Source organism: Telmatherina bonti (genome assembly GCF_933228915.1).
Source record: "Telmatherina bonti genome assembly, chromosome: 6".
In the NCBI taxonomy this organism is placed as follows: Eukaryota; Metazoa; Chordata; class Actinopteri; order Atheriniformes; family Telmatherinidae; genus Telmatherina; species Telmatherina bonti.
In genome coordinates, this window is record NC_136624.1 from 27,650,000 (window position 1) to 27,676,843 (window position 26,844).

General features: G+C 38.3%; 1 protein-coding gene across 3 annotated transcripts; it reads right to left on the reverse strand.

The window, feature by feature from the left end:
• Positions 1 to 1,757: 1,757 nt before the first annotated feature.
• On the reverse strand, positions 1,758 to 25,113 carry LOC306757533 (coiled-coil domain-containing protein 30-like). Of its 3 annotated transcripts, none has more exons than XM_079242615.1 (20): positions 25,075 to 25,113; positions 19,741 to 19,914; positions 19,524 to 19,644; positions 18,957 to 19,168; positions 18,640 to 18,735; positions 18,054 to 18,219; positions 17,045 to 17,116; positions 16,420 to 16,535; positions 15,197 to 15,283; positions 11,115 to 11,213; positions 9,900 to 10,001; positions 9,626 to 9,724; positions 9,439 to 9,533; positions 9,228 to 9,354; positions 8,934 to 9,046; positions 8,581 to 8,722; positions 4,154 to 4,290; positions 3,442 to 3,556; positions 2,943 to 3,004; positions 1,758 to 2,858 (listed from the first exon to the last, which is right to left on the reverse strand). In XM_079242615.1, exons 1-20 carry the CDS (start codon positions 25,102 to 25,104, stop codon positions 2,678 to 2,680), a joined length of 2,346 nt encoding a protein of 781 aa, XP_079098741.1. In that variant the 5' UTR covers positions 25,105 to 25,113; the 3' UTR covers positions 1,758 to 2,677. The 3 variants fall into 3 exon arrangements, with proteins under 3 accessions (XP_079098741.1, XP_079098739.1, XP_079098740.1); XM_079242613.1 differs by having other exon boundaries at positions 15,197 to 15,298; XM_079242614.1 differs by lacking the exon at positions 25,075 to 25,113 and adding an exon at positions 23,545 to 23,677 and having other exon boundaries at positions 15,197 to 15,298.
• Between the last annotated feature and the right edge of the window lie 1,731 nt (positions 25,114 to 26,844).

Consider the following 26,844-nt stretch of genomic DNA (forward strand, 5'->3'; position numbering starts at 1 on the left):
TGTGAATGATTGAAGTTACCTGAACGGCGCAGGAGGTGTAGCGCGGCAAAGTTTGGTGGAATAATAATAAAAATGGCCGAAAAGGATCTTCACATTCATAAGATATAAAGAACAGGAACTCAGTACAATTATTATTAATAATAATAATCTTCTAATTTACTTATATGAGCAGATAACTTCACTTCACTTCCTAAGACTGATAAAGTAATAATAATAATGTGAAATGAAATAATGTGTTTAACACAGCTACACATAACTGAGAAGTCCTATTGGTTTAAATACTTTACTTACAACCTGAGTACATCAACATAAAGTCTATGTACATTATATAAAATATGTTTAAGTATTTGTATAAGTCCATGAAAGTTTTGTGGGTTTTTTTGTTTTTGCTAGCTTGGCCGAATTTAACAATGCAGAGGTTTTTAAAAAGGATGTCAAGTTGTTCTATATTAGTTGGTTGTTATCTTTAAAAGAAACTATTTGTATTCACAACTGATGGCACAGTCTTGAGTTACTTCCTAACCACATGAGTAAGTACTGTCACTAGCTTACGAAAAAAGGAAGTATGCAAAGGGAGAAATGGTAATGTCAAAAATAAAATATTGGTTAAGAATGTGGTACATTCAACATTTGAAGCCGTGGTGGACCCAAATCAAGCAAAAAAGAAATCCAACTATTCTGGTTTTAGAATAATGGCATATCGATTTAATCTTTTAGTTTCATACATGTTGTGACTTCAACAGTTTTAATTCTGTTCAAAATGACTCAAAAATAGGTTGCATAAAAGTTGTACCTACAAGGAGCATGAGAAGCTGAACAGCCTGGCTCATAAGCTTTTGAAACACCATTTTCTCTGGAAAATCTATCTAGTTATCTCAGGAAAACGAATAAAACAGATTGTTTTCTTGAGATATGGGATTGTTTAAACGCAGGGTCGCAGGGGGATCTTAGCTGTTTCTAGTCCATCACAGAATCAACACAGTGAGAATTTAGAGATTGAAATCAAAAGGAAGCTGGGGGAGTAGCCAGAGTAAGAGAACATGCAAAGTCCACACAGGAAACCTACTTCTTGTTCATTTATATGACTTAAAATGGTAAAATGAAAAGAAAAAAATGTATCTGTACATAATTAATTAGTTATGGTAATGAATTGCAAATTGTAATAAGTGTGTCTGGTGCTGCCTTTCTTGTCTATCTGCAGCAGGAATCAAACACCTGCAATAGCTTCCGCATGCTTTGTGTGAAACAGTCTCACCAAGGCTGTCAGTCCAGGAGGAGTGTGGTGCAGCAGAGATAGGGACTGTCCCGGACACAGGCTGATAGTTAGATGGAGGAACCTCCATCCCTGATCAACAGTCTTGAGTAGTTAGGCGTTACTGAATTGTGACCATGAGCTGTGTGCTTCCTGTTTACAGGGCTGGTTACCACACAACTGCTTTCAGTTTTATACAGAATATTTGCTGGCAGTAATGGTACATTTTTGTCTTTGTTTGTATAATGCACATTTTCATGTGAAAATTAATGCATTTTTTTCTTGAAATCTTTAAACTATGTATGAAATTATATACAAATGGCAGTGCCAGATTATCTTTAAGTCATAATCAAAGTTTGAGATTTCTGTTTGCATGAACTGGTTTCCTACAATAACAGCAGTTCTTTTACTTTTTTTTCTGAAAGATGTAATGAATAGTGAATGCACACAAACTTCTGCACCAACACATAATAAATAAAAAAGCAAAAGCACTGCCAGATGGTCAGGGTAAACTTTATTGTCCCGAATGGCAACTTTTGCATACAAGCAGGATGTCACAATGGAAATTAATTAATTTAAAAATAGCCAACATTCTTAAATACAATTCAGTAAACAACACTTGTGTAAGTAGAACAATGAATTAGAAAATTACTTTAAAAAGCTGATGGGAATAAAGTAAATTGTAAAACTGTTTGTTCTGCATTTGTATCTACACCCAGATTATATGAAACATGTATTCTGTATGCAGGAGGGTGGGGTCAGACACAATGCCTTCTGCCTTCTGTCAGGCTCTGAGTCTTGCAGATAAAGTTTAGAAACAATAGTTAAGAGAGCTATTGAAAACTGATTCAATAAAAAGACAAGGAAAAATACTTGGGTTTTTAATGAAAATGCATGTGCTGGTGGACCTTTGTACACACAACATTGTCAATGAATGCAAGTTTATAGTCGGAAATTGTTCCAAGATATTTATAGTGATTGACCACTTAAGTTGCCTGGCCTTGGATCTGGCCTTGGGGAACAGGTGGGGGCTTTAGACGGAAGTCGAGACTTAAAACAATTGTATTTCTGAAAACATAAAAACATGTAGGCATGCAGGAAAGCCTCCTCTGTCTTTAAATGAAGTCAAGCCATCATGAACCTTGTAAACTTTTATTTTGTACAACATGTATTAATTTGGTGCAATAAGTACATCTTCTAGTAGTAAATGCATGAAACATGTTATCTTTTTTAAAATTTACTCCTGAATAAAGGTTAAATTTACCAGCTCTAACTTTGGTCACTGATTTAGACAGCTTAATTTTTCAATTAGTTGAGCTCAAACTAAGCTTATATTTATGGTATTTATTCATTTAAACTACTAATAAAATAGTTACTGTACAATACATTCATGTTGCAAGTAGGAAAGCTCAGAAGGGAAAACTCTCAGTCTCTGAGGGAAGACTGAGGAGCTGAGTAATCTGGCAGGCTCTGCGTGGAGGTCAGGTTCAGGTAGCCAAACAAGGCCCCAGATGTACAACTGGCAGAGGAAGCGGTGACATCTGTCTGCTTGGTGGGGCTACCTTGTGCACTCTCCAATAAACCCTGAATTCCAGTCAACCTCACTCTAGAGGCACAAAGTAATTTGATATTTGTTTTTATTTGATCAGGCATGCATTTTAATTGATTGCTGAACCTGGATCAGGCTTACCTTGAAGGGTGCACAGTAGGAGATGTTGAAATCTCTTGATGACTGGATTTATTCTGGAGTCCCTATCAAACAAAAGCAAAATATTACAGATTAAATATTTGTTTATTAACTATTTCAGGGGTGGGTAACTCTGGTCCTCAGTGTTAGGAGTTTCCTCGTTGCAACACACGACACCTATAACACTTAGTTAGCAGATATGTGGAGAGCCTGTTGTCAAACTTTGCACAAGTTTATTACCTATTGATTTCACTTAGGTGTGTTGCACTTTCTATATTTTGCCTAACCAGTGATTGAGGATCTTAGACTAAAGTGTTTCTGCCATCTTAAAGTTGGTTTGGGTTGTATTTAAGGCAATACATCTTCCTAAGTTCTAGCATGACAATATATTCTTGGTGTTGTGGTGAAACCTAAAAGATGACAGAAACGTCAAAAACAGAGGGGGTACATGCTCATCGCAGCATGCATCAGAAGAACAAGCAGATTTAAGCATGGGCAATACCTCAGGAAAGTGCCGTGACAAGTTCTGAAGGCTGCGTTCCAGGATGGTTATCTGATTGGACATGTGCAATAGCTTGTTTCCAAGTTTCCTGTTTTCCATTTCTAAAATATCCACCCTTGAGATAAAAATAGGAAAAATGAACATATATAAGTAGGTATAGCAGGTGTGCCAGAAACAAAACTGACTAAAAAGAGGTGGTGGAAATGCATTTTTAAGTAATTTAATCTTTGTCACCACGCATCTTGCTGTTGCTTTTCTGAAAAAATGGTGGTTATGGTCAAAGGTGGTCAAAGCTGAATGAATGAATGAATGGATGATAGGGGTGCCGATCCACTTTAAAATGATAAAGTCAGATTTTCACTTCACCAATTTCAACTGTCAATATGTAAAGTGGGCATAAAGCAGGCAGCTGTAGCTCAGGAGGAAGAGCAGTTGTCCTTCCTCAACTTACCAGTTATCCTTCAACTGGTAAGTTGGGGGATCAATTCCAGGCTTCCCCTGATTAAAATGCCAAAGTGTCCTAGGGCAAGACACTGTGTCTGTGTGTGAATGGGTGAGTGTGACAAGTAGTGTAAAGCACTTTGAATGGTCTAGAAAAGCACTATAGAAGTACAAGTCCATTTAACCTGCTTGATTGTTGAATGAACTACTTGCCACTTCCACCATGGCATGGACAAGATGTTTCATTAAACAGCATTAGATAATTCCATACCTGCATTTAGACAAAGAAGCTGTAAGATCACTATCAGTCTTGCAGTGCTCTTCTTCATTAAGCTGTTTTAACAGTTTCCTCTTCTCGGAGAGCAGTTTGTCATTTTCCACAGTTATGCAAACAACAATTTCCTTCTCCTGAAAATAATAAAAACAAAATTTGAATAAACATCTGAAGTTTCACATCTTCTCGCACATGGAACATATTATGTCTTTGTCAACTTTGTGAACTGTCTAAAAACCTCCTTTGTTGTATACTTCACATAAATTTGCAGTGCTTTCTGATGTACAATTGCTCATTGGTGACTGGTGAGCCAATCAGTGCTGTTGGGACATCTTCCAGTTGTTTTGTAGGTCCAGCTGTATCTATTAAGTCTACAATTAGTGAACCTTTAACTGGATCATTATTTATATGCACTCACTGGATACAACCATCCCACCCACAATTGATTTAGGATCATCAATAAACCTAACATTCATGTTTTGAACTGTGTCAGAAAATAAGGGTGCAGCTATGCCAACTTTCTTGCTATCAAGTGACAGTGCAAGGACAGTGCAAGGAATTTAGCTCATTTAGTCTGTACAGCTTTGTACTTTTTTTGTTTGTACTCCCACTGTATGGAAGTGATGTTTTCACATTTGAGTAGTCAGAAAAAGCGCAAAAGTTCTACAATCAGAAATTCAGTGAACGAAGGGGCATCACATGCTGCCCTGACTGCACATTATTCCCAGAGTTTATACTGACTTGACAAAGTAAGGATTTCTGGTGGACTTCCCTCGATCAACAGGTTTAAAATATGTCCACAAAAATCAATGTAGGTAATCTGAATCTTTAATTCTTAACATATACCAGAAACTTTTTTTTCCTTATTTTTATTTATTCCTATTTAATCCTGACTACTTAAATGTTTTATGCTTATTTGTTCCCTTTAATTGGTTGAAACAACTGTGCATTGTCAATAAACTGAACAGAAAAGAGTTGATTTCTAGGTTTAATTTTTCATCAGATAAGTTCTGCGAAACTCTGAAATAGTATTCAGCAGCAGCTTGTCTCAGTTAGGAGACAAGTGTCAGTGTTTTAGTTTTAGCATAGTTTGTACGTCGGTTTCACCACAGGCTTTTGACTGGGGACTCTTGAATTATTGTACTTATTTATTTATAAACAAGGCTTTTGTCACTGCAATAAACCCTACAATATCTGTGTTGTTGTCAATACTATAACTATTTTACTTTTTTCTAATTATAGACTCAAGAAAAGCTACCATGAGGTTTATTTGTTGTAATGTGAAGAGGCTACATGGGCGTGTAGAGAGAGCATCACATCACAAATACCAGACTACCAGAAAGCTAAAAAACTGATGTTTTGAGGCTATCTGTACTGTTTAATCGACCCAATGCTTGATCGCAACATTTCATGCTGTAAGACTTAAAATATTACTCAATGACTCCTAGTAGATGACTCCATGACCTTAGGACCCATCCCATTCTAATTTCTAGGTTGACCCTAGATCCAGTCTGGCCCAGATGGCTTCCTCATTGAGTTTTTCCATCCAGCTGTCTAAAATTCTACATGTTATATTAAAGCTGGGGTAGATAATGGTGGGGAACTAGCAAGATTTGAAAGTTTTTCTTTCTCTCTCTCTCTTTTTCTCTCTACAAGGTGTTTTCTGTTTTCTCTTCTTTTTTATTCTCTTTCTGTCCCTCTTCTGTCCTCTCCGGTCTGATCCAGCAGGACAAACTTGTAATACAAACAATTATGCAAAATAAATAGAAAAATAAAATTAAAATCCAGAATATCAAGGGGAGCATTATATCCCTAACCCTTTGCCCAGCAAAACACAGCATCCAGAAAATCCATTTTGCCTTCTTAAATGCTGGACAAGACAAAAAAAAAAAAGGGGGCAGCTTGTTTTGGCTCCTCCCCCTCTGGTTTTGCTCCTTTGGTGGAAAACCAGAGGGGGAGGAGTTACTTGTTCCATACACAAGTTTTAATGATGTTCTGCATGTCTTTCCTGCCAGACAACTAAATACCAGGAAGTGATGCAATATGTGGTGACACTCTGGAAGGAGTTGGAGTAAAATAGCACCACAGCCTCCTCATTAAATGGTTCTTTCTCAGCATCTAAGGAAGTGGAGTTACTGTTCAGCTTTTTTTTTTTTTTACAACTACAATCATGCTAGCAGACCAGGAGGCATGCTCGTATGTACTCATACACACTTGCCAAACACAGTCCCTGTTCATGTGAAGCAAGGCTGGTTCCCCACAATGTTTCATTTGGTTGGTGTTCTGCAGGCTGTTTGGTACACCATCCTGTCAGTTTTTCATGTCCTCCCTGTACACTGTTTTGCCACTTCAGTAACTTCAGTAAAACCTCATGCCATGAACTATTTTTGCTTGCTAGCAAGTGTTACTGGAATGTGTTTTTACCATAGACTGTATATAAAGAGATGGACGGAGTCTCCGTGACGTCACCCATAGGTTTCTGAAGAGCTGAATTGAAGCTCGGTGGGCGGTTCCTACCGTCGCCATGTTGGCAGCGTCATGCGTGTCGTCTCGCATGGAAATTACAAATATGGGCAAAGAGGTGGAGTTGAGAGGGCAGACGTGAGCGTCATGGCGAATGATTGACATCGAGCGAACGCCGAGCTTTCTGTAGCTTAAAGCTAACCGAGCTAACCCCAAGATAATGGGAGCTACCCAGCTAACGGAGGTAAGCGGGCCAAAGCTAAGTCATGTTGTTAACCGGTAAAAAACCGCGGTTGTTCTACGTTCTTCTTACTTGAAGCCAGAAATTGGTACCTGTCAATCAAAAGGACACGCCCCTAAATTTGCAGAACTTAAATTACTTTAAAACGGGCGAGTTACAAAAAAAATTCACTTCCCCCACAGTTGTCATGAAGGTAAACCTGACCTATAAACCGAAAATGGATTTTTGAACCAGGCTGTAAACATGTTTATTTCTGCCGTGAAGTTGGCCTTTTTAACATGGGGATTTGCTCTGTTTTGCAGCCAGCCCCTAGCGGATGAAAGGGGAAGTGCAGTTTTATGCGCTTCTGCATAGGCTTCACTTTTGACCACCGGAGGTTGCCGCTTGGTTTTAACTCATGTGTGCATTGTACTACCTTCCCAGGTGTTCCTTATTGTGCTGATGTGTGGCAGCCTCTTCCAGCCAATCAGGAGCTCAGGATCTGAGAATCTGGTCCTTTTAGCCACCTGCTGTGCACACGATGTCTGTGCTGTGTGCAAGCTTAGTTTCATTGTGTATTCTAGTGTTTGCTATGATCCTTATGGGGATCCAGCACGCTGGGGGCCCTGCCTGTTTGGTCTGGGGGCTGTTGTCATGATGACCGCTGCTGTTTGGGTGGCGCGGGGTCCAGCACTGCAGCTTCACGGCTGCGGGGTGGCCCCTTTGCTGCCTGGGAGTTGTGCGGTTGCTGTGGCAGCGGCCCCTATGAGCATGCGGGGGACTGGCTCCTGGTGTGGATGGATCCCGAGGTATTGTCTCCTCAAATCAGCACCAAGTCAGAATTTTTATCACTTACTTAATGTTTTGAGTTGTTTTATTAACCAGAATTCAGTTAAAGAGACAGTATTCAGGGAATTATGTTTTCAGGGAATGTGGGTGGGTTCTTTGCTCTATGTCCTTGTGTGTGTGTGTGTGAGTGTATGGAAAGAGCTTGTGTCTTTTATTTTTAAATGCCTTTTTATCCACTGTTTGTTTTAATCCTTATGACTTGATTTTATCCTGTAAAGCACTTTGTGTTGCCTGAGGCATGAAAAGTGCTCAAGAAATAAAGTTTGATTTGATTTGATTTGATTTGATCCTTAGTTTTTTTTTTTCCAGATTGGCCTTGTAGGGGAGAACATCCATTTTGTTTTGTCAAGTTTTTCTTCTGTTTATGTTACTGTAGGATAGGTTAGATGTAGGTTTATACTTTTGTGGTTTGGTAATAGTCCTTTTACTTTGTAGGTTGCGGTGTTTCGTCTTGGCCATCCCTCCTTGCTTTCTTCTGAGGTTGCATTCCTCACTTCTTTCGTCGTTACTCTTTCTTAGTGATAATTAAAAATTAATTATGTTACGTCCCTAAGAAGGAGTAACAACTTCTTTAGGCATTACCGCTTCTTAGGGACGTAACATAAATAATTATGAACAAACACCAGACAGTCATTTGCGTCAGGGTGAGCCAAGGCCAACATAACAAACGAAATGCCCCTTCCTACAAAGCTATTTGAGCTAAACATTTGGATATGGATTGTTTGAATAGCGTAGTAAATGTAGAAGCAGTTTGATGCCAAAAAATTTACAAAAAACTACAACAAAGAGTTACAGGACCACCATCAGCATTCCCACTATTACTGGAATCCAGTTGTCCCAGTGCAAGCACCCAACTAAATATTTTGTGTAAAGAACAAATGAGCAAATTTACCTTTGTTAATGAGTGGGCACACAAGGACAATTCTCTCTCCAGAGTTTTTATTCTTTCATCGCGCCATTTGGTTTCATCATTAACTTTTTGTTTTGCTCTAGACAACTTCTCTTTGTGTTTTTCCTTCATGTTGTGGCGTTTACTGTAAAGAGGTAGAAACATGTCCAGTTAATTTCTCACTGATATAATTCTCATACATGCTTATGAATGCTGCATGTCATACTACAGAAGAAATAAAATTGTTCTTATGATGAGCAAATTCAGAGAGCTCTGTCGGGATGAAGAAATATAAAACGTTTAATAGTTGTACATACAGAATAAATTGTGTAATATGATGAAAAAGTCCATTTAACCTTCGCTCTTTGTCAAGGTATGTAAGAGTATCGCAGATCTCCGCCTTCAGAGCTTCACATTCATCTTGGGTTGAGAGCAAAGTCTTCATCACTTGCTGACAGTAAGAACACCCCTACAGCCCAACATACAATTATCAGTAGGAAGAAAAATTGGTTCCATATTTGCCAGGTTTGTCTTATGTTAATTGTCTTTAGATTGAACACACTGATAACGTTTCCTAATCTTCAGAGCACTAGTTAAATGATGAAAAACTAACTATTGACATAAAGCTCCGGCAGCATGTAAGGAATTACCTTTGGGGGGATGTTTTCTTTGGAACATTGTGTCGGAGGTTCTTTGTTGTCAGTCATGAAGGAATTCTCCAATTGGGAGTGGGTGTTTCCACCACTCTGTGAGTCTGAGTTTTTTCCCTCTGTCGACCTTAGAAAACAGACATAGAGCCACATAATAACTTCTGCAAAATAAAAGGGTATATGTGCAAGTAACAGCCACAGATAAAACTACCTGTGGTCTATGAGGTTGTTTTCTTTGATGCAGATTTTAGTGATGACGTTATTCAAGTTGCTGTGGTAATTACTGACAAACTGAGGACAAAATATCTAAAAAAAAAAAAAAGAAACTGTTTTAACTTAGTCATATATTTAATCATTGGAACGTGCAGAAATTTTTATAAACATACCAGTTCACCTACCTCTGACTGCTTCTCCAAAACGCCACTTTTACTAGTACTGATCTTATTGTGCACATATCTGCAGGTCCGATTGTTATCCATCACCTCAGCTTCTCTGGACTGGAAATAGAAAGTTCAGACATGAACTAATCACAGTGACAACGCTCATGGCACAGCTAAACAAATATGAAGATTTTCTGAACAACAGCAACATTTAATTTCATATCAATCATTTAGGTTTAAAGATGTGCAAGTTTCTAAAATAATGTTAAGGGATTAGATTAAATGGACATACTTTAGTGTGAGTGACCTGAACCTGCACATTCCTAAATTGCTGCAGCGGCTGCTCCTGCAATGCCAACTCAAGCTGCTTCACTTCCTTCTGCAGAGATTCAATCTAGGCAAACATTACACAGGTCAATGTAGCTTTTACGTTTATGTCTTGGAAAACTCACAATACATTTTAGAAATTTGACTACAACATACTTTACTTGTGTTTGACACCAAGATTTACAGTAGATTGTTATTCTTCAGTTTCTCAAGATTTACTCAGGACAGAGACAAAAAAAAGTTCTCTAAATACCCTAAACATTATTAAACACATAAATTATTATGAATTATCCATTCATTCACTCATTATCCTAACCTTATATGTAAGTCGGTTTGGATAAAAGCGTCTGCTAAATGACTGTAGAATAGAATAACTGCTTAATCCATTGAAGGGCTGCAGGGAAGCTGGAACCTATACCAGCAGTCTTTTGGGTGAAAGGCAGGGTACACCCTGGACAGCTCGCCAGTCCATCACAGGGCCACACAGAGACAAACAACCACTCACACTTATGGGTAATTTAGAGTAACCAATTAACCTAACATGCATATCTTTGGACAGTGGGAGGAAGCCAGAGTACCCAGAGAAAACCCATGCATACACAGGGAGAACATGCAAACTCCACACAGAAAGGTCACTGTCTAAACTCCACCCCAGCCAAGGATCAAACCAGCAACCTTCTTGCTGTGAGGCCACAGTACGCACCACTATGCCACCGTGCAGCCACTCCACAAATCAATAAATACCAATTTCTCAGGATGTGATGTTTCGTGTTCTCTTTAGTTCTGGTTTCCTGTTTTAGTTTGTAGTTTTCCTTGTTTAGTCCCCTCTCATCTAGTTTCCTGTTCATTAGTTCTCGTTTTTGTTTGTGTATATATACAGTTTGGTTTCTGTTCCTAGTTGCTAGTTCATTGTTAACTCAGTTTAGCCTCCTGTGTCCTCTGCCTTTCAGTTCCTAGATTAAAACCTCCTAGTTCTGCATCTCTGGCTCCCACTACCACTTGTGACACAATTAATTATCTGCAGCTATAATATGCCAAATTTGGCATGAAACAAACAAAATCTAACTTCTTTTATTTGTTCAATTTATTTTATCAGGAGAGCAATGTAAGATGCACATTTTTCTATAACCAGCAAAAGTTTGCCTTTTGTTTCTTGATATCTCTACCTGCGTTTACTTACAATTTCTTCTTTTTCCATGAGAGAAAGTGTCTGGGCGGTTAATTTCTCTTGCAAATTTATGCAGAATTTGTTGCTCTGTGCCAGTTCTGCTGTTTTAGCCTTGAAGACAAAACAAAACACAACATTCCACATCACTGATGCCAAAGACATGCAGATATTCTGTAAAATGATAGCCCCGATGTGAATATGAGTTGTTAGGTGTATAAAACTACACAATGTAAAACGTTAGGTGATTTCATTATCAGATTTGAAGTGCAGAAATCTGCATGGTGTAAATACTTGGACAAATTTATCAGCTTGGTTAGCTTGAACTTCTGCAGAGATGAGTTTCTGGCTCTGCTCCTGCAGAGCTGACTCAAGTTGTTCTGCCTTCTTCTGCAGATAATCGACCAGTGAAAAATATAAACACATATTATTATTGCACCTGCGTCATTGACCAAGACACTTAATAAGTTGTACATTTTGAGTTTTTTTTTTTCTAATACACTCTTTCTCCTTATAGTCCACCAGATGTTCACTCAGTGTGTGTGCAGTCTTGCTGTACAAAAGGCAAAAAATATCTATCCATCCATTTTCTGTACCGCTCATTCCAAGTCAGGGTAACAGAGGACCTGGAGCCCATCCCAGCAGTTTCTATGTGAGAGTCAGGGCACACTTTGGACAGGTCACCAGTCTATCACAGGACTAACTGAGACAGATTAAAAGCCACTCAGAGTGACCAATTATCATCATTAATCTTTATTCCAGACACATTGGTCCATATCGGCAATTAAAAAACACACACACACATAAGTATGAGATGTCTGTAGAGACAGACATTCATTCCAGTGCTTCCAAAAACAGGAGAAATACCTTGTGTCACTTACTTGAGGCTCAGTCATAACCATTACAAAGACATTTTCTGAGTCCCTTGATCGACACATAAATTTATACATGAAATTCCTCAACGCAGCATTAAAAGTAGGAACGTTATTTGACACAAGCATGTGGCCTGCACTTGTCCGTCTTAGAAGTGACAACAATATTCTAAAATCCTCATGAAATGCTACCTGAAGCTTTTTCATCCTAACTTTACAAGTATTGCACCATAAATGAGCAGTACAAAAATGAGTACAATAAGCTCTAAAAATATTTTCACATCATCTGGGCACAGATTAAATTTACGAGCCAGAATATTTCCTTGTGCATCCAGTTTACAGCTCTGACAGTGGACATCCTCATCAACACATAAATCTTTTCTGATTATATGACCTAAATATTTTACTTTGTGTACCGCATTTAGCTCCTGATCTGCCAAATAAAATGAATGGGATTTTTGTTTATTTCTGATCCTCCTTGGTTCTAGCAATCATGACAACACTCTCAACAGGATTATATATGATGTCATACAATACACCATAATTTGCACAGACATGAGGCAACTGCTGTAAACCTGAACTGTAAGGAGACAGGATAACCAGTCATCTGTAAACATCAGATTATTAATAAGACAATTACATAATTTGCATTCTGTTTTACATTCATTCAACTTTCCTGAGAGATCATCCATGTATATGTTAAAAAGCACAGGTGACAATGGGTATGGTTACATGGTGTGTTTAATACGGAATTAATAATTCAGAATTAAATTATTAAGAATTAACTTATTCTCCTGCGAGTTTACATGAAGATAATAATTCCGAAAGAATGTTTACATGAAAGGCGTCCTCACTTCATTCCTCTTTAGAGCAGCGGGTTGGGAAGGGTTCAGAGGGTGAACGTGACGTATGACGTATACCGGAAATAAACAAAGTGGGCTCTTTGCTTCTCGTATTTTCAGTCATAACTTGTAAAAACTATAATAAGTACCAGTTTCGCCGCTATTTTTATTGTAATTTTGAAGTACCAGTTCAACACGAGCATACTACTTCAGTTTTTGCAGCAACTGAGAAGAAGAAGAAAAATGGACCACCGAACACGGGAGGAACAGGACAAGGTAACGAGCATGCACAGAACGGAATTAAGGTTTAATTCCTAAGTTTTTAATGCCTAAGTTTTTTTTTTTTTTTTAAACTTTCTTAAACCTGAAGTGTAGGAGCCATATTATAAGTCATGAATGTCTGCGAATATGCTAATGTGTGCAGGCTTGATTGGCACTTGGGTGGAGGGTGTGTCACTTTGGGTGTGAATGCACACATTACAAATAGTTGCACTCACCTGAGCGCATAGTTTGGCTGTAAGGATGCAAAGTGGGGTGAGCTCGGAAGTAAACTTTTTGTTGACCACAATTAGATGTTTTTGCTCTGCGTATTGTTTGTTCATTGTAATTTATTTAAAGTAACTATAAAAATAAACAAACGCAATAAGGAGAACATACATCTTAGTGCGCGTCATCAACATCTCCCGTGTTTAGCCTGCAGCGGCTGAAGTAGATAATGGCGTTGGACAGTTAGCCGCAACATGAAGTTTTTATCAAAAACCTGAAATTATCCACTGAAACCTTTTATTTATAAGCCTCTGAATACACTGGATATACTAAATAAAAACAACTTCACAGGTAAACTATCAATATACACTGCTCAAAAAAAATAAAGGGAACACCTAAACAGCATAATGTAACTCCAAGTCAACCACACTTCAGTGAAATCGAACTGTCCACTTGGGGAGCAACACTGATTGACAATCAATTTCACATGCTGGTGTGCAAATGGAACAGACAACAGATGGAAATTATAGGCAAAATGGCTCAGGTAGTGCAGCTCATACAGGATGGTACATCAATGCGAGCTGTGGCAAGAAGGTCTGCTGTGTCTGTCAGCATAGTGTCCAGAGCATGGAGGTGCTACCAGGAGACAGGCCAGTACATCAGGAGACGTGGAGGAGGAGGTGGGAGGGCAACAACCCAGCAGCAGGACCGCTATCTCCTTCTTTGTGCAAGGAGGAACAGGAGGAGCACTGCCAGAGCCCTGCAGAATGAGCTGCAGCAGGCCACGAATGTGTATGTGTCTGCTCAAACAGTCAGAAACAGACTCCATGAGGATGGTATGAGGACCTGACATCCACAGGTGGGGGTTGTGCTTCCAGCCCAACACTGGGCAAGATGTTTGGCATTTTCCAGAGAACACCAAGATTGGCAAATTCACCACTGGTGCCCTGTGCTCTTCCCAGATGAAAGCAGGTTCACACTGAGCACATGTGACAGACTAACAGAGTCTGGAGACGCTGTGGAGAACGTTCTGCTGCCTGCAACATCCTCCAGTATGACCGGTTTGGCAGTGGGTCAGTTAATGGTGTGAGGTGGAATTTCTTTGAAGGGCCCCACAGCCCTCCATGTGCTCACCAGAGGTAGCCTGACTGCCATTAGGGACAGAGATGAGATCCTCAGACCCATGTGGGACCATATGCTGGTGTGGTTGTTCTTGGGTTTCTCCTAATGCAAGACAATGCTAGACCTCATGTGGCTGGAGTGTGTCAGCAGTCCCTGCAACATGAAGGCATTGATGTCATGGACTGGCCCGCCCGTTCCCCAGACCTGAATCTAATGAGCACATCTGGGACATCATGTGTCGCTCCATCCACCAACGCCAAGTTGCATCACAGACTGTCCAGGAGTTGGCGGATGCTTTAGTCCAGGTCTGGGAGGAGATCCCTCAGGAGAACATCCGCCGCCTCATCAGGATGCCACACACACTACTGAGCCTCATTTTGACTTGTTTAAAGGAGATTAGATCAAAGTTGGATTAGCCTGTAGTGTGTTTTTCCACTTTTATTTTGAGGATAACTCCAAATCCAGACCTCCATGGGTTGATACATTTGATTTTCATTGATAATTTTTGTGTGATTTTATTGTCAGCACATTCAAGTATACAAAGAACAAAGAATTTAATGAAAATATTTCATTCATTCAGATCTATAATGTGTTACTTTAGTGTTCCTTTTTTCTTTGAGCAGTGTAAAACTAAATTTGCCCTCATCTTTCTCAATATGTTTTTGTTTTATTTTTTAAAAAAAATCATAAGGGAAAGTGTATCTTGAAAATGTTAGTAAATTACTGCATTCCTCTTGACTCGCTCCAGGGCTTAATCGGTTAAACAGAAACTTACTCTTTCTTTGGGTTGGTCCATGTCTACATGCAAGGTTGTGACCTGCTGCTCTGTCTGCAGGGCTGTCTCCATCCTCTCAACTTCCACCTGCAGAGACCCCACCTGGAATAAACACCATACAGCTGAGTATGTCTTCAGATTATTCTCAAAATTAACCAAAAATTAACCATAAAATAAATAGTCTCCAACAAGATATAAAGACAAAGCCTAAGTCAAATACCTTCCTGTTCATTCATGTTTAGTATAATTGGACCAGAACTTAAAGTGGAACTATTATGTGCATTTCAGGCTAATTTATTTTTATTTCTGAGACCAGAAGGGCTGGGATTGATTGAGTTATTGTCACAAAGGGCTTTATTTACTTCAAACCGACCCTCTCCGTAGGCTGTCAGATCAGCCTGTGGGCAAAACGAGTGGATTGAGACTCTTCCGCATTAAGCCCCGCCTCCCGCCACTGCACTACATCACTGCACTACAGGATGTCTCTCTTTGGTAAACTCACCAGCCATCGTTGGAAATAACTTTATCCGACGTTTTCCACCAGCCTGATGTATTTGTGCATGCCCTTGTTAACCAGTAGAAGGTAACCAATCACCGAACCTTATCCCCCGGGACGTCACAAGGATTTCCAAGTAGAAAAAACTCTCTAAAACGACGCGTTTTTCGTCGCCATGGAAACTCAAACTCAAACATGCGTTTGGGTGATAAAAAACGGTGCCGTTCACATGTCTGATGAGGATTCAACACTGTAACACTGTAGAAAGCTCAGAAAACTCCAAATACCATAATAGCACCCCTTTAAAGATATACAGGCTAATACCACAGAAATCTGTGCTTTTCAGATAATAAGGTGAGTTATGCATCTAGTAAGTACTGATGTTTATCTGTCTATTTCATCTTGTACATTCTGGCTGGTGGTTGGAAGTAATGCCTGTGTTATGGTTCAGTGCTACTTTGTTTGTTGAGATACTCTGGTTCCTCTCATAGGTTGGGTGTAGAGTTGCCTTTAATCCTACACAAAGTAAGGTTCACAACTGTTGTTGCCTTACCTGACTGTAAACAACAAACTCTGATTATATTTCCCAGTGTCCTCTTGAGCTACAGACAGTTCTTTCTACTTTCTATTTATTTGTGCTTCTGTTTCTACAAACTAGTCTTGATCAGTTTTGAATGATCTCTTTATTTCATTTAAAAAATTTACTTCCTGTCAGCAGCTATCTTACCGTCTGCTGCAAAGAGCCCTTCTCAGCATCCAGAGTGCGAACTCGGTTCCTCAAGGCTCTGATTTCGAAGTCCAGACGATCATTCAGGTCTTTGGCCTTCCGCAGTTCCACAATTTCTTTGAAAAACAAGTCAAATAATGAATTTATAATGTAAGAAATAATACATATTTAAAGATTTCCCATATTCTGCAAAACATTGATTGATTTGGAGTTGCTTAACTTGAGACTTTTCAAAGATGAGCTTCCACTGGAAATGGTGGGAGACTAAATAAATAGCTTTTGTTTTCTTTCAAACTGTAAAGCTCAATGAGTGAGCAAAATCATTCAAGTGAATATCAATCAACCTTTTTTTTATATTCAGCTTCTACTTTTAGTTTTGTTTGGTCAAATTTCACAGAACTTGTCCAAGGTAATTTTTGCCTTTTGCCCAGTAGGACATAATACACAAACATCTAGTCTTACAAACACAACTGAATTCAGTAGACTAATTAAAGCAGTTTTAGTCTCTCAAGTTTGTCCTTTCTTAATATTATAGTAATTTTTTACACATCCAGTGGCATGGGGCGCTTCTAAGAAACCATCCTACAGAACAAGAAGAAAAAAAAAAAAGGAAAAAAAAACTCACCATATTTCTTCAGTTTATCTACTTCCTGTCTGAGCTGCTCCACCTCCACCTGAGCAGACTGCAGCTCAGGCTCTACAAGACAAAGAGGCTTATAATGATCTCACTTCCCCCACGCTCTTCAATAAGTTACTCGCAAAGTCTGCTTTTTTCACAACAGCTTTGTAAATCTTTAGTAAGGCCAGCCTTCGGTGTAATGTAGTAATCATAGCATCAGCTGAAAGAATTGTGCTAATCTGTGGGTTTTGCTCTTTTAGCAGCTATAGTTGTTTATGGCTTATAGGAAAAACATTGTGAAAGCTTCACTGTCTGGGGGAAAAAAGGCTTATAGCAGAAATACTTTGTGTCCCCCAAAGTACAAATGAAGATTTTACGGTTCATTTAGACATTTAACCCTCTGATGCATAAAATGATAAAAAAAAAAAGACACATTTTTTTAATACCACTACATATATATATATATATATATATATATATATATATATATATATATATATATATATATATATATATATATATATATATATATATATATATATATATATATGTGTGTGTGTGTGTGTGTGTGTGTGTGTGTGTGTGTGTGTGTGTATATATGTATCTCTTTAACTTTATTTTTAAAGTTTGTTTGTAATGCTTCCTGCACTTTGAATTGTCTTGTACATGAAATGTGTTATACAAAAAACCTGTCTTGCCATACAAGTTTCCGCTGAACCTCAAACTGACTTTGATGTGTTCAATGATACATCCTGTGTGTGTGTGAGATAGAAAAAGATTATTTGCTTTATGTTCATCTATGATAAAATATATTTTCTACTTTTAAATTAAGGTAAAAAGACAGACATCAGTGGTAAAATACTTGTCTTTATAAGGTACCAAGAAGGATGTCCTGTTAAGGGTACCTCTCAATGATAAACCGTAAGTTCAGTTCAGTACTTTTTCTGAGAGTTTGGTTACTATTTTAAAATAATCATAAATGTCTTCAAGAATGATGATCTGAATATTATCTCACCATATGCTCTTCGAGTTAAATGGGCAGACTCTAGCTCATCGGTTAGGCGGCGGATCTCACTGTGAGCCATGGCCAGTCTGCGAGAACCTTCTTCTAGGTCTCGCTCCAGGCGGGAACACTCCTTCTCCAAACCGCCTGCCTGGCCAGCCAAAGGTCTGGCTTCTGTCTACAAAGAGAGGCATGCCACTGCTTACTAAGGGACCGATTCTAAGAGACTAAAATGTTGTGAAAGAAACAGAGAAGGTCTATGAGCAGCAATGTTTAGAAATATATGAAAGACCAAGCAGGACATACTGGAAAGAGTACCGGAACAAGATGCATCAGTGGCGTAGGAACATAAAATTCATTTGCCATGCAAAGGGCCCTACCTGGTGCTGGTAACTGTGATTAAAAACACTGAAACAAAAAACAAAAATAAAGGTTGCAGTTAATATGGATGCTGCAGAAGAGATGTGAACAGATAAGATGGAAAAGTTGTTAAGTTTACACATTTTACATAAACTAGTCAGCATCATGTCCAGCTGACCTGAGTGCAGTTTTATGGTTTTGTTAGTATTTGAGGGATGCACTACTATTATATACATACAGAGATAAAAATATTTTTGCTTTGTGATGTCTTGTGAAGTCCAAAAAGTCGTTTCCATGTGCTTTGCAAATGACGTGGCTCCCTCTTGTGGCTACACTGTGAAATTACATCAGATAGTTAGATCGTTTTACATGTTTACACAATAACAGAATCGTAAATATTCTGGTAAACGCATGTATGCAAGTATACATCAAACTGAATGTAACTCGTGCTCCAACTAATGGTTAGAAAGATTATTCAACTGTAATGGATCTGTCACAATTATTAAGCAAAGGAAAATAGAAAAGGATGCCTCTTAAGGTTTTTCCTCCTCTAACCTGGCATAAATTGGTGGTCATGGCTTGTGCTTCCATCTCCAAATGTCTTTCTGTGTTTCCATCACCCATCAGCTGGTCAGGATGTTCAGCAGTCTCAAGCAGGGAAGCCCTCTCCACCAGGAGGTACGCCACCTGCTCACTGGGGCTGCTGTGAATCAGCTCTGTTAGACCCTGCTGGTACAGCATTTTAGCCACCTCACTTATCTGGGCATCTACCAGAAAAATAGAAAAAGGGGAAAAAGAAGTTACCGCTACTGTTGGTGAGTTGAATGATGGTGTTTGAGGATCTTGTGCTAATGTAGGGAGTCGTTTTGGGTAGACTGTATTTTGATTCACACACCAAAGAGAGCTGATGAAAGGGACAGAGACGTTAAAATGATCTAGTAAAACTTGTTTGTGAGAAAGAAAATAGCACTCTTTTATTTTAGGAAAACTACATTGTTGTAAACATGTAATAAAACCTTGATTAGATATTTTGAACAAGTGAATCTTGGTTTTTAAAAAAACTGAATATTGGATATGAATGCTGGATTAAATTCAATATTTAACCTGTTAAAACTTTCCAACCTTGAAGAGACATAAGACGTCGTAGCTGCTCTCTGAGCTGATCATTCTCATCTTGTATCTCTTGAGCCAAAACGTCTTTGCGCTCTGTAAAGATTCGGATCTGCTCCAAAGACTTACGTACCTAGACAGAAAGATTGCAAACCGAAACAGAGCTTTTATGACGTAGTTCTTTTTAAAGCTACTAATATCTTTGATGATTAAGCAATGATGACCTCACCTCTTCCATTTCTGCTACGTGTTGTGAGCGGTGCATTTCTAGATCCTTTATCACACTGCTCAGACAGCTCCTCGTGTGCTGGAAGGCACGCCATAGCAAACACAGCTGAGCCTCCTTAGAGGAATCGGGAGAAAGTCCCTCTTCACTGAGCCATGTGGTAATCTCGTCCAGCTCCTGAAAGCAGCCATACATTGTAAAATGATGTGATATTAATAGATGATGCATTGCTTACTTCTTACTAAGAAAAAGACTTGCATTAGTGGAGGATAAATACAATTACAATACACAACACCCCTCTGCAATATTGCTTTATAACTTACAGTTATTGCAGTGCGAAGTTGAACAGCTGGATACTTACCCAAGCTAACAATTTTGATTCATTGCATTTAAAATTGAGGCACCAAAGAAAAAAACATTAATGCAATGAAAACAGTGCACTGATGACAACTTAATTTTTTTTTAAATAGTATTTATTATTTCCACCTTTGCTTTTGACCGAGTGAATCTGCATTTGCATTGTTTAAAGCAATATTATTTAAGTTTCTGACCTTAAAACTGAAGGTTTCTGACCGGTTTTGATGGATCATTGACATTCACATATTTCTAAAGATATCCCTGCTCTACAGCATCCAGGGACTGAGAAAAAACGCAACACAATTTTGAGTTCCCGCTGGTGGCATCAAGTAACAGTTGTGTTTTACTTTACAGCACCATGTCACAAGCCTGCAACTGGATATCAACACACAGGCTGATGAAGAGAGAACCAGCAGGATGCAAAGTAAATACTTAATTAGTTACTTTTAAGGAGTGTGAAATAATGCAAATGTGCAGAGTTACTTTAAAATTAGCTTTTTTGGAAAATCATTGTTTTTGTGTTGTTCAACTTACTATTTAAAATACACCAAATGTTTTTATGTTTGATTCAAATCAGCTGACACCATGAAGCCATAGATTTGACTTTTTCCTCTTTAGACTTGCTGCTTTTGTCAGTCAGCAGGACTTTCCAGGGGCTGCTAGAGCGAGCTGTTGCCACAAACTACCACAAAATGGCACAGCTTAAACTGTCAAAACCATTTACAGTGACACAAAATTGATGACTGCATGTATTTGGACAGTGTTGCCTCAGCTCTCCAGCCCCCTCGAGTGGACTGAGTGGAGGAAAGTGCCACATATAAAGAAACGTAAACATAAACACAACTTCCAACTGACATTTACAAGCAACTCACGTATATGTGTATTATTACAGAAAGAAACAGACTGCAGAGTTTGATTTGACAAATTAATGGTGTTGTCAATGTGTTTCACGTTGTGTCTTTAGTTCTAGTTTCCTGTTTTATTTTGTAGTTTTCCTTCTTTAGTTCCCTTGAGTTTTGTTTCCTGTTTTCCTTCCCATTCATTAGATTCACCTGAACTCATTTGTTAAGTCATTCCACCTGTGTCTTGTTCTGCTTGTGTGTATATATACTACTGTGTTTCTGTTCTTTGTTGCTGGTTCATTTTGTTAGTTCCATGCATTTGCGCTTGTGTTTGTTTGTCTCCGTGCCTGGGTTTGGCCGTCCAGTTTTTATGTTTCGTTTGTTATCTCTTGTTAGTGTTGCTGTATAAAAGTGAAGGTGGTGAAGCTGGTATTAAGATTAAATTAACAATACTTTAATTCTCCAATGTCTGCTAGTGTTTTAACAAATCACACAACCTTTAATTAGTCTTTAATGTTTTTTTTTTCTGTTTGCACCCCATCGTGAAAGCTGCGGACGTTTGAGCTACTCAAACAATTTTTGTAATTCTTATTCCCATATCCCATCAAAGCCTGACAACCAGTTGCCACAACTTCCCAGAAGTGTGGCTGCTGCCTGCCAGAGCACAATTAATACGATTTTGACAAGCACTAATCGTGTTTAACATGAATATCTTGCTCTGAGTGACCTCTGCCTTTGTTTACGGCTGCTGCCACAGATACTGTACCTACATGCTTGTGCAGGTACAGTTTAAATATTACATTGTTTTAGTGTGTTCAAAGTCTTTGTGATATTGTTTGTCCTGTGTGATTGTCATTGGCCAAGCTAGACTAACCAGTACTGAAATAAGTCACTATTTCAAGAATCAGAAACTGTTTTATTGCCATAAAGAAGACACTTAAGCCATTAATTCATTTTTTTGTTATAACACTTATGCTATATGCGCTAAAATGTTTGTTTTTTGTGTGTCATTGTAGGCATTGCTGTTTAAATATTTTATTGTGTCTGGCTGTTGCCATTTTATGGAAATTCTGGTCAAATAAAAGCGAAACAATATTTGGTCAAAGTGTTGTCTAATTATAATTTTATATAGAAGGAGGGCTGAGTCAGAGATCAATTTGGACTTGCCAGTTTTCCAGAAGCTGCTTTTTTATATTATCACTGAATCTTTGTCCTCTTGCAGGTAGTTTCCTGCATCCAGTCCACTGGAGAGTAGAAGAAAGCTGCACCAGAACTGTTGGTCCTATAAAGCCAAACGTATCATATTTGATACATAACGTTTCTGAGACATTTTGCATCGCTTTTTGTTGGAAACTTTGCTCAAAACCCTGTAGTACACAATCTGATACGTATACCCTGCCTCCTAATAGATACTAGGAATTGGAAGATTACGCTATAAAATTTTTGACCTATAACATGTTGATAAATGCAAAAAGATATACATAAAAAAAATTAAATTGTTTTTTTTATTAATTAAAGTGCCAATTAAAAACTTCAGATATAATATTGACATCTCTCCCTGGTTTTTCCTAAGTTGGGCTTTAAAAGGTGAAAGTACAGCAGTGTGCCTCATATCTATTGTTAGCATCATTTAGGCTGCGCCACCTCGTGGTAAGTCTGTGTAACTGCGTTCCCAGCATGTGGCAACCTCTGCATGTCGTGTGCCACGGCGTGTTGCCACTGCCATGATCTGAGCTCACTCTCTCTCTCTCATTTTGTTCATATTAAACCACATACTTTACATCCACTCTGTCATCCGTGTCTTTCACTGTCAAGGACTACAGTATCTCTGACTAAAGATGATCCCAAACATGCTGGATTCTGGTGAGACAGACACTCCTGGATTCTTCTCCATGTTGGATAAGTGGAGAGAGCCATATTAAACCAGTCAAAAAAGGCTAAGAGAACTGATAAATGTGATCCCACATTTTCCAGTTCCCTTAGCCTTTTTTGTCCATACAGAGCAATGACAGACATACAAACTTAGTTCATATAAAACAAAACAAAAAAAAAAGTTCACAACTCTCCCTGCAGTATTATTTACAGAACTGGGTTGATAGCATTTCTCTACTGTACTCAGTTTTGCATCAAGGATGGCAGGTTTTCTAACTTGCCCCTTTGCTTTTATTAAAAGGGTTTGAGCTGTAGTTTAAACTATTTGTTGAAGTTGTTTCTTTGCTGACATTTACTGATCTGCTGAAGCGGTTCTGTCTTGTTTATCGGCAGTGGATTCAAACTTTAAAAAGCTGAACGACAAAACCGAAAATCCTCCCATTGTGTTTTCCTACAGTGGAAAACGGGCCAAACCAAGCAGTTTTAAAGGACAGATTTCCGTAAAGAAACGTGTGTGTATACCGTAGGATTTATGTTACAATGTTTATCCACAACATCTTCATTTGAAAGCGCAATCAAGACGAAACAATCAACAAGAGGAGCTATAGGTTTATCTTAGGAAAATGTTGCACTCCATTGTTTTAGTCTCTCTTTCTCTCTATGTGTTTGTGTTATTGTTAGGTTTCTTGTTTTTTAGCTCGCGATTTGTTGAAATAAAATGTAAAATGCTCAGTACCTCTGGTTGGTCCATCTGTTCTGTGCTGAGATTGAGAAGCTACTTTCACGCTGACGTCTTCCTACATTTTACTAAAACATCCAACAGACTCCTGAAAATTACACTGACAGGCAGCAACAAAACATATAACCCCACTCTACAAAGGAAAAAACACAATAAGCACGATTTAGACCGTGGTATTCTCCCAGTTGCCCCCCCCCAAAAAAAAGAAAGGAAAAAGGGAGCATTCACTGCACTCCCGAGATTTAACAAATACACTAAAATATTTCATGTCAAACGCAGCTACGAAACTAAAATAAATGATCTGTGCTTATCATGAGGGGACATATAGCGGAGCTGTAAAACTGCTTGCTATGTTGTAGGTAGTCCGAGTTTGTTTCTTGATGTGAAATCTTTTGCGAACGATGATATTGGTTTGTCCGCTGGTTCATGAAGGCGTCTTACAGGACCGTTAACTGCATAACGAATTCAGTTTACTGTTAAATATAATGTTTATTAGTCTTTTATTTATTTATTTATTTCTATTGAAAATATAGACTCATTTTGAATTTGATGTCTGAAACACATACATAGGCTTACCGGTTTTTGAGCAATAGCTACTGCAATCGAGGCAACATCTTTTTCAGGAAAGTCTGCTTATTTCAGTAAGACAATGCCAAGTCGCGTTCTGCATGTGTAATAAATAGTACACTGGCCTGTCTGCAGTCCAGATCTGACTCCTTCTTTAATATGTGGTGCATTATGAAGCATAAAATACAACGGAGACCCTGGACTGTTGAGCAACTAAAGTTGTACATTTGCAAGAATGGGAAAGAATTCCACCTACAAATCTTCAACTATAAAGTGCCTTCAGCTCGCAAATGCTCATTTAGTGTTGTTAAAAGGAAAACATGATGTAACACAGCAGTAAACACATCCCAGTCCAAGCTTATATTAATATTAGTCTGAAACAAATAAGAACAAAAAAAGAAAAGATCAGTTTTAACATAAAATAGCACGTCTTTGTTTAGCATATTCAGTTGAAAACAGGTTACAGAATGATTTCTAAACAATTGTATTCTGTCTTTTATTTACATTTAAGGCAACAACCTCTGGAAGTGGGATTGCATAATGTGAAGCTGTATATGTATATGAACTAAAATGGTCCTAGAGATTGACTTCGGGATAAAACATCTAGCTGTGCCCCTGGTGGTCTGACGTTTGATATTTTCAGTCAAAAGCAAGCAGTTATCAGTACTTTCCTGCCTTACATCTGCCTCTTAACAGACTTGCTGTTGTAGTTTTCATGCACAGCTGGATAAACAGCATGAGAGCATGTGCAGCATTGGTGCAAAAATGTGACGTGAATCACACAGACTGCTATCACGACCAGCCCACTCATCCAACACACTTTCGACAAAAAATGTTACTTTTTTTGTTTCCAGCCTTTAACAAATCGGTCCATAAGCAGTGTTACCACAATGTTTCATTTAAAGCACACTGGATGTCTATAGTTTAGCATTAGAGAGTGAGTTCTGTGTGTGTGTTTACCCTTGTCCATAGGAATGTTGCGCCTGGCATAGATTTAGTACAAACCACAGTTTCCAGGGGGAGGGCAAGGAAAAGTTTGAGGAAATGGGTGTTAAGAGCTCCTCCTATATCTAACTTCACATTACCGCTCTGCAACCTTCTCTTCAAGTTTAAGAGCAGAAGTTTCTTTTAGGAAAAGCAAAAGAAGAGGAGAATAGCAAAGAAGGAAAAAATCAGAAGAAGGGTATAGACGCCAGGGCATCAAAAATAACAGGTAAAACTTTCCTCCACAACATCCTTTTTTATGATGAACTATGGAAGTGTTTGACTTCTGACACTTTAATGATGACTCTAATGGCTAAAAAGAGGCATGCAGAAAAACAGTCCTGAAATATGATCTATTTAAAAACAGATACGATTGTTTGACATATGTTTTTATATATTCTGTGATAATGCTGGATTTGTTTTAAAAGGTGTACGAGTAAGATGCTAAATGTGGAGGTTTCTCATCAGGTTTAGTCTTTAGCTTTAGGTCCAACTCTTCAAACCACATTCGCTGACTGTATTGTGTCTCTGGTAAACTGTGTCCATTTGTCCAGTTATATACTGCATTTTACCTAAAATTGCAGAATGAAAGTAGATTATTTAGATATTTAAGAGACACAACACACTGAATATAAAAGCATGGAACACATCCAGGGCTTCTGTATGAAAAGATGCATGATAATTCAATGCACCACTGCCAATATTTAAGTTTCAGGGTAGATCAAGAGAATAAAAGTAAGTTTTACATCTGTGATTTCAGTATTCCCACTGAATTCCTGAATTAACTGAATTGAACTCTTTTTTGCCACTGTGCCTCTGGACTTATGTTCAATAAGAAAACATGACAATGAGGACAATCATGCTCTTAAAAGAAATTCAGAACTGTGTGGTATTATGACATTTTCTTCTTTTTTGTCAAGATTGGGACATTTTGAGGAAGCGGAGGACTTGTAATTTTTCAATACCAAAGTGTGGAGTTTTACAACGATTATACAAAGAAGCAGCGATTAGCTCATTGAGTGTTTCTGGATAACGCTTATTGGGCAGGTTAGGTTGTGGGAATGTTGATGAAATAGAGCAAATTTTTGTATTTCAGCATCTTATGACAGGCTCAACAATGAGCCTGGAACATCAGTAATAAATAAAAAGTTAAGCTGTAGGAGATGATACACCCAACAATGATACAAATTCTTACGTGTGTAGCTGTTTTTGGTTCAACAACTAACTTTAAGCTCCCATTCATTCAAGTTTTATTTTAGATAGACTTACCTCTAAATGTCCTAGACGTCCCGTTGCTTTACAAATAACTGCATGTGATGCATGGCAAATGAATGTTAAGACCAAATTTCTATATATGCCACCGTTGTCTGTAAAACAAACTCCAAAGGGATGAGACTGATCCTCACAGTACAGTCGTGTTTATACATGCTTTTCCTGCAGTTCTGAGAATTTTGGACTCTGTGCATCTCTTTACCTTAAAGTTTATCATGATGCTTATGGTTGTTTGTGCATGGAAATGAACAACTGAATGAATGGTAGCACCATATTACTGATCAGAATAGCTTCATGTTGCTGCTGAGTGTCTCAATGAGGTTCAGCTGAACTTCGAAAAAACTTATTTTGATCATTTCATACATTTAGACACTTTGAATAAGTTTTTAAAATGTATATTGTATACTTTGACAAACTCTATTATTGTCTGTCTTTTTTTCCATGTTAAAAAACATATCACTTTTAGTGATAGTT

Excerpts from the sequence above, each read along its gene's own strand:
- LOC306757533 (XM_079242613.1), bottom strand. The coding sequence starts at position 25,104 with ATGCCAGGCGCAACATTCCTATGGACAAGG. Across the intron at positions 15,299-16,419 it reads AGGGCTCTTTGCAGCAGACG|GTGGGGTCTCTGCAGGTGGA; the intron begins GTAAGATAGCTG and ends TGTTTATTCCAG. Across the intron at positions 3,557-4,153 it reads GCTTCTTTGTCTAAATGCAG|GGTGGATATTTTAGAAATGG; the intron begins GTATGGAATTAT and ends TTTTATCTCAAG.